This window comes from Rhipicephalus microplus, unplaced genomic scaffold (assembly GCF_043290135.1).
Source record: "Rhipicephalus microplus isolate Deutch F79 unplaced genomic scaffold, USDA_Rmic scaffold_50, whole genome shotgun sequence".
In the NCBI taxonomy this organism is placed as follows: domain Eukaryota; kingdom Metazoa; phylum Arthropoda; class Arachnida; order Ixodida; family Ixodidae; genus Rhipicephalus; species Rhipicephalus microplus.
The window spans coordinates 245,131-253,147 of record NW_027464623.1 but is presented as its reverse complement, the minus strand read 5'-3'; the positions used below and the strand labels follow the sequence as shown (position 1 = coordinate 253,147).

The 8,017-nt window shown below is 46.1% G+C and overlaps 1 protein-coding gene across 1 annotated transcript; it reads right to left on the bottom strand.

The window, feature by feature from the left end:
* Window positions 1–3,468: 3,468 nt before the first annotated feature.
* Window positions 3,469–5,451, bottom strand: LOC119164804 (ABC transporter G family member 23-like). The gene has a single exon (XM_075884868.1). It carries the CDS (start codon window positions 5,449–5,451, stop codon window positions 3,469–3,471), a length of 1,983 nt encoding a protein of 660 aa, XP_075740983.1.
* Window positions 5,452–8,017: the final 2,566 nt, after the last annotated feature.

Below are 8,017 nucleotides of genomic sequence, written 5' to 3'. Positions count from 1 at the left end.
TGTTCTTTGGCTACCAGTGTCCAACAAAACCCGACAATAGCACGACTTGTTTCTACCTTCTGCTATTTCCATTGCAGTCTACAGAAAAATGCTCGACAATATATTCGTACATTAGCGGATTGACCCTTGTTCCTGATTTTTATTTTTACCTTGAATGGTTGCTGTGCCCTGCGCTGAGAGTTTTTTCCCCGGCACATAGACGTTACGTGCCTCTTCCCGCATATCTTGCATCTTATGATTGCCTTGCATATTTTGGCAGTATGTCGGGGCCTCGTGCAACGGTAGCATCTTTGAGACGCTTTTAGCTTCATTTTCTTCTCTTCATATGCCATATTTTTTCTGCTGTCATCAGAATAGTGAATATTATACTCACAAAAAATGCCAAACTTTGTCACGGTGCTTTGAAAATTGACCGTTATATATTTGGGCATCCTATATAATGACGCATTAAATTGGAGAAGTCACATTGATGATGTGTACTCCAAGGCAACAAGGGCCATGGGGTGGCTACGGAAGCTCGGAAAAAAGCGGGTTTAAGAAGAGATGTGCTAATAATGATATATAAACTTTATGTGCGGCCCATTATAGAATTCGGATGTGTATCATTTTCTGGCAATGCAGCTTATAAAATGTGACCCCTAATACTGCTGGAAAGAGAAGCGTTGCGTTTGTGTCTGGGTCTACCAAAATTCGTTGCAAATAACGTGTTGTATATGGAAGCTCGCCTACCTTCTCTGCTAAATAGGTTTAAAATTCTTACTGTGCAAGCATTCTTAAAGATATACAGTTCACACCAAAGACTCTCATTTTACCCTTTCATTTAAGAACCGGCTTTATTTTTCAAAACACATTGGTCGCGAATACACACCCCGCAAATAATATTTGCACAAGCGATACTACAGCAACTGAGTGTAAAAATTAAACATATTGGTCCAATACACAATTTAAAGTCAATGCTTAGCATACAATTTGATGATATATTTCCTCATAACGCGAAACACTTGGCACATAGGTACCTAAATGACTAGTTAGCATATTATCTAGCTCACCTAGAGATAAGCAATATCATTGCGACTGATGCATCTGTGTCAAAAGAAAAGGCTGGGGTTGGCACCTTCTCTCCTTCTTTTGACTGGTCCTTTTCGATTCGACTCCTAGATTATACCTCTGTATTCATTGCAGAATTACTGGCTATTGTTCTTGTCCTACGCAAATTGCCCTCAAGCAAATCATTAGCAGTTATCATCACAGATTCGTTATCAGTATGTAATGGACATTCTGCAGCAGTAAATGCAGAGCTGATGATTACGTTTCGGCATTTAGTACCGAAAAACGTAAAAAAAACTGCATTTACTATGGGTACCCGGCAACCGCGGATTATACTTGAACGAAATGGCGGACTCTTTAGGAGCAGTATCCCTGGGTGGGCCCACCATCCCAGTTTTGCCAGATACGGTTTAAGTGACAGCACTAAGGTTCAAAAATGCTTGTCTGCAAAGGGGAAAAGGCAATTTGGATAAAATCAAAGATTTTGAGCATTTGAGGTATTGCTGCAATAAACAGTGATGTGTATCTCGCCAGTTAGAGGTCACTTATACGAGATTGCGCTGTGCAGTTCCACGACTAAATTATTACTTTAACAAAGCTCGACTCAAGGCGTCACCGCTATGCGTTTGGTGCAACTAAATAGAAATAATTGAACATTTCTTTTTATTCTGTCATCGTTATGCTTATTAGAGAAAAATATTTTAGCAGCCCCATTACAAAAGCTAGGAATACAAGTAAATCTACCATTAATTTATCACTTGGCGGAACTTCATTTGGTTACTGCCACAGGCATATATGCTCCACTGTGTTTGATTACATCAACGCAACTAAAAGATTACCACGCTAGTGCACCCTAACCTTTCCAAATCTTTAGGTTATAATTCGTAGCTACGTCTACCAAAAACAAGAGATGGTTTGACCTCTTCCTCAGCAAACATTTTTATTTATTGGTAGTATTATTTCTAAACTACATTTCAGACTGGCTTTTTTTGTTTTAGTTTCATTTAAGTATCCTGCCGCCCAATTCATAGGTCATCCCCCTCTGTGGTTGAGTGCCATCCATCAGAGGTCATCATCATTATCATCATCATTACCGTTCTTTTATGTTGCCTACTGTCAAATTTGTCACCATGGCTTTCCTTGCACTCTACGAATTCCCCTCTGCACTCCACTTGGTCTTCTATATACCTCATCAAGCGATTCAGAGCTTCTCCATGATGTTTAGTTGCATTGTCATCTTGATCTGAAAACCTGCCGGCCGATTCTCTTTGTTTCAGTTAGAACCTCACGTGCATCTCCGCGGATAATGATATTTTCAATACTGGTAGTAGCATCGATGCATATGACTCGGTTTTCACGCCTAAGTATTCTAACCCACGTGTATGCACTTGTACCTTGTCTGACAGTCTTCTTACTCCTTCATAACTACTGCAGCTTGCTACTGTACTCAAGTTAGTTAGATCTTTCCTGTGCATTCCTATAAGCGCTTCATCTTTCCGGTATCGCTGCTTGAGCATGTCGATAGCTTTCACATAATTACTGTCTGAATATTGAAGTACCTCCACGACAGCTGCCACTCAGCCGGTTAGTGATGACAGAAGGTTCATGAAATTTTGATTCTCGTTTAATTCTGTTCTTTCGTGAACGGCCGATTCGAACTGATGCCAGAATCTCTGCCATTTCCTCATGTCACCATCGAACTTCATTAATTCTACCTTTGGTAGCTTTACTGGATTTGCTTGCGGCGCTTGCCTGGCATTGTCATTTGAAGGGACCTGTAACCTTACTGGCTCGCGCCGTTCTTGTCGACAAAGGTAGGCATTCATGTTATGCAGAATGCTAATTGTCCTTAGCTTGTACTCAGTGGTCCTCGCAAACTCAATATCGGCTGTTTCCGGCGTTATGAAGTGTTTCATTTGTTCGTTAACTGTATTTAACATGTCGGCGATGCCTCTAATCTGGCCGGCTATCAGTTATATTTCCATAGGGTCTTCATTCTCATGAAGCTTATTTTCTGCTTCTATTACTAGGTGTGTTATTTGCATCCTCGGCGTTTTTCTTTTCTTCGAAATTACTTCCCTGTTCATTTTGAATAATTGAGAAAACAGCCGGTCGCTCACAGTTTTCAGCGGCGAACCTTCACCCGTACCTGTGTCGTCTTCCGTGTCTGTGCCGCTCTCTCAGATTGCGATGTCCTGTCTCGCTGCCGTCAGTTCGCACTGGGCCTCCTCGTCGTCCGTCCTGTGTGGCCTGTCTTTCGTCCTGGTATTCCGTGGCCAGTGAGAAGAGGAGAAGCCGCTATCTTAGTCACGGCACCATGTCGCAGAAACAAGACGAAACAAGCGTGGACTGCGTTTGATGAGAACAAACAGCAAGAATCTTTCTTTATATATTTTTATTTCAAATTTTGATATATTTATTTCACTTTGAAAGCGAGTACATGATCACGGCGAAAGCCATGAAGGCCAGCGTCCAGCCGGCCGTCACTCCCGCAGCCCGCACAACATGCACGTTGTCGTACGTATAGTTCCTCAGCATGACGCCGCGCATGGCATGTGCCGGAAGGGCCTGCGGTACGGCCCAGCTGAAGGGACGCAGTACCTCCGGGGCGCCTTCGACGGGCCATAGCACACCTCCCATGAGAAGTGCTGGATAGAGGGCGGCCATCGAGAGCAGCAGGGCCGTCGCCTCGTCCTTAGATATCGACGAAGTCAAAAACCCGAAGTTCATGCCGCAGAGTGCCATCAGCACTGGTATAAAGAAGGCCGCGCAAAGGCTTCCGCGCACAGGAGTGTCGAAGACGCTGACGAACACCACGAGCATGAGTACCGTCTGCATGTACGCCATGGACATCTGAACCACCGCATGGCTTGTGATCACCTCCACCGGTGTCACGCCGGCTACGATGGATCGTCCACGGATTCCTTCCTGGTTCTCGGCTACGAGCAACAGCGCCGTCAGAGACATGGACAAGGCAAAGAGCGTAGCGACTATGAGGCCAGGGCTCATGAACTCCCGGAAGGTGAAGTCGAAGGCCTGGTAGAAAGGATCCGTAAACCGTATTGTTTGAAAGGAGAAATTCAGGCTGGTCAAGTTGTGGGAGAGCACCTTCAGATACCTGGTGTGTGCTTCCAAGATCTCTAACTGCAACGTGTTCCGGATGGTGTAATCGGTCGCGTCCAGGAAGAAGTTGACCAAGAACCCCTTGGTGTATCCCCTGAGCGATTTTGAGTGCACCCTGAAATTCAACTCCTTCGTGTAGTTTGGTGGTATGTGGATGGTGCCCCAGGCCTCTTCACCAAGCACCGCATCAAAGGCCTGGCGGATATCCGGAAACGGCTTCTGCGTTACGGTCTCATTGGAGATCTCGGCGAGGAAGGCTTTGCTGAATGAGCCGTTTTTGTCTTCGTTGACCACACCCACCGGTAGATAGGAAGGCTTGCCTCCCACGAATAGGCAGAACACGACGCCCACAAAAGACGGCACCACCAGCTGGAACAACACCGTGATAACCTTGCGCATGATCTTGAGCAAGTTTTTGACTACCAGCGCCCTCACACGAAGGCAGCTTCGCACTGGTCCCCAGTTGGTCCACGTGAGCAGTGATTCCGGTATAGGACACGGCTTCACGGGTGACGCAGGGGCCAGCCGAGGGCGCCTCGTCGAGTTCGGCTTCTCGAGCACTGGCCGCGTCTCCTTGACCTTCTTTTCAGCGTTCGTCAGCGCCTGTTTTTCTGTGGGCGCCGGAGGAAAGTCCAGTGCCTGGCACACCTTTAGGTAGGACTCAGCCAGGGTAGCCGTGCCATACGTCTGCATGAGTTCGTCCGGCGGCCGCTCACACCAAATTTTGCCATTCTTCATCACACCCACCGTGGCAGCCTCCGCGATTTCCTCGATGAAATGCGTGGTGACGAGCAGGGTCACGCCGTCCACCTTAGATAGCACTAGGAAGTAGCGCCAGATGGCCTCGCGCAGCACCGGGTCCAGACCCACGGTGGGCTCGTCCAGGATGAGAAATGGAGGCTGGTGCATCAGTGCCACAGCCAGGGACACGCGCCGCTGCTGGCCGCCGCTGAGGTGCTCGACAAATCTGTTGGCGGGCAACAGCTGGAAGAAAGAGCAGAGGAAGCTGATCCGCTCATAAATCTTCTCCAAGGGCATACCGAGCAGCTGGCCGAAGAAGTACATGTTCTCGGCTATTGTGAAGTCAGAGTGAAGCGCTAGCTCCTGTGGCATGAATCCGACGCCCGGACCAGGCACCAGTCCTCGGTGCAGCTGCTGACCGAAAATGAGCACCTTGCCCGAGTCCGGCTTGCAGAGACCGACCAGGCACTTGAGGAGTGACGTCTTGCCGCAGCCACTGGCACCCAACAAGCCGTAAATGGCTCCCTTGAGGATGGTCATATTGGCCCCGTCGATGACAGGCGGCGAGTTGCGGCTGTAGCAGAGCCTCAGATCGCGCACCAAGACGGCCGCCAGGTTGCTGCCTACGGATGAAGGTCCCATTTCAATGGCGATCGATGGTATTGCGGCACTCGGTTCTCGAGAATGAGGCACCCTCCCACGAAGCGAAAAGGTTACAGAGTAGTTGCACGCTCACGTCGTGCGTTCAGCGACAGTTGCTCAATCCCTGATACTTACGGGAACACCGCAGAGAGATATGCGAGCGCGCGCTTTTCCGTGCCCCTTGTCTTCTTCTTCTCCTTGTCTTCAGCGAGTTTCAATACTGTCGCTAGAGTGCGCAGACCACTAGTTAAGGCTTCAAGATCTCTACAGCAATGTCGTTTCGTCTTTCTATTTCTTGCAGCGCGGAGCATAACTACAGTAACCACTCCAATTTGTAGAGTACAGCTGTCGTTTTATCGTACCCATTCAGTCGGCGCCTCTAGTTTAACCTTCCACTACTAACGCGAACACTAAACTGAACCGTTCTTGTTACTTGGTATGCAAGTGATTACCATGCTTTTTAGGTTTCATAAAAAGGCGAGAACCGCAGCTTCTGAGAACAGCCACTGTGGTCTGATTACTTTTTTTTTTCTAGCTGTTGCACCGAGCTTGTAAAATTGTAACTTTCAAAGTCAATATTACGATTTCAAGGGGTCTCGCAATATCTTTCTGAACAATAATGTAATGAGTCCATCAAAAAAGGATATAGCCTCACAAATAGACTGTCACAAAATATTTCAATTTCTGTCGAGTAAGGCGGTGTCACGGGAATTTGTCGCACGTTCCTAGCATATTCTCTACCCTGACGTATTTGCCAGAGCACTGAAATCTACGCAGAGCAGAAATGACCGGTGTCGAGAAGAAGTGCGCATCGTAAACGCGAGCACTCTCTTTTTTGTTTTTGGCTTTTGTTTTTTTGTTTGTTTTTTTAGTGCATGGCTTGCTTTAATCATGATAACAAGTGAGCATTCAGCACGTGCTGGAATCTCATGGTGGCCTCGATAACAATGCTTTTCACGACGCTCAAATAAGCTAATAGCTGTGGACTACGAAGCTGTGGCGCGGTCAATTTTGTTAATACCATCATTTGTACAGATACGAGGGAATAATTCTAAACTAAATTTTAAAATAATTTTTGAATTGTAGACTTAACGCTACGAGCTTAGTGATTGTTGTCTCACCTGCTCTCGGTAGATTCGAGTACCAATCGCAAACCTTTTATATTCATGGTGAAAAAGCGTCATGGTGCTCCTTTTATAGCACCGGAAGTTTTTCTCCGTGCATTGTATATCGTTGAAATACGTCACCGTGACAGTCCTCATACAGTGAAAAGGGAAAACAATGCATTTGGTGATTGGTGCTTCTGTAAAACAGCTAGTTGGTGGAAGGCTCTTAATGGTACAGAGGTGGCCAGTAGCCGTATATTTGGTGCCCAAATCTAGGCACGACTAGGGCCTCTGTCACACTGCCAATATATCATCATTTACAGCGAATAACATTAGCTGAACAGAAAGTAATTTTGCCTGCCTGCTGCCACAGAACGAAAACACACATCATTTTAGAAGGATGACCAAAACCTTAGCCTTCGTAAGCCGTGACTCGAGGAGAAATGAGAATCTATCAAACATTGCTTGTAACATGATTCTAGTATCAAAAATAAACTTTCATCACTAAAAAGCTGCTCTAAGAATATAAACGCAGTTGTTTTGCATAAGTTGACGTAGCTGCTCGACCTAAGTGAGATCAAGCAAGGAGCCAATTAAATCCCAAATAAATCGTGCAGAGTTGGTGCATGGCTGACACAACGGCTACAGAAAAAAGATCATCATCATCATCATCATCATCATCATCATCATCATCCTGACCACGTCCACTGCAGGACAAAAGCCTCTCCCATGTTCCCCCAGTCAAGTCGGTCCTGTGCTTGCTGCTGCCAATTTATACCCACAAACATCTGAATCTCATTTGCCCACCTAGCCTTCTGTCTCCCTTCTAAGCCGCTTGCCTCCTCTGGGAATCCAGTCAGTTACCCTGGATGACCAGCGGTTATTCTATCTACGCGCTACATGCCCGGCTCATGCCCATTTCCTCTTCTTGATTTCAACTATGATATTCTCAACCCCAGTTTGTTCCCTAGTCCACACTGTTCTCTTCTTGTCTCTTGAGGTTACACCTACCTTTTTCCAGCAAGGAGATGGTGGGTGCTAATTCATTTAGTTAACATTTTTACCCCCATTACACGTGAAATCACATCATCAACACCCGCGATATAGGCAATGATGACAACTGAGTGCAACTAAAACAAAGCGGGCGTTCGGCCACCGTTTCAGCCACTGTAGTTCAAAACTTCAGATCAGAATTCTTTCAGAACCTATCACGCATAAATTTCAAAATTTATTGCAAACGTCGTTAAATCAATAATTTAATTATTCTAGCATAAAAAATGTAGGCGCGAAATATAAGTTACTTGTGTGCTAGTCAATAGCCATCTCTTTAACGGGTTTGGGTGCACGTTAAAGAATCC

Bases quoted from the DNA above. Each gene is read 5' to 3' on its own strand.
- LOC119164804 (XM_075884868.1), bottom strand. From the start codon at position 5,451: ATGACCATCCTCAAGGGAGCCATTTACGGCTTGTTGGGTGCCAGTGGC.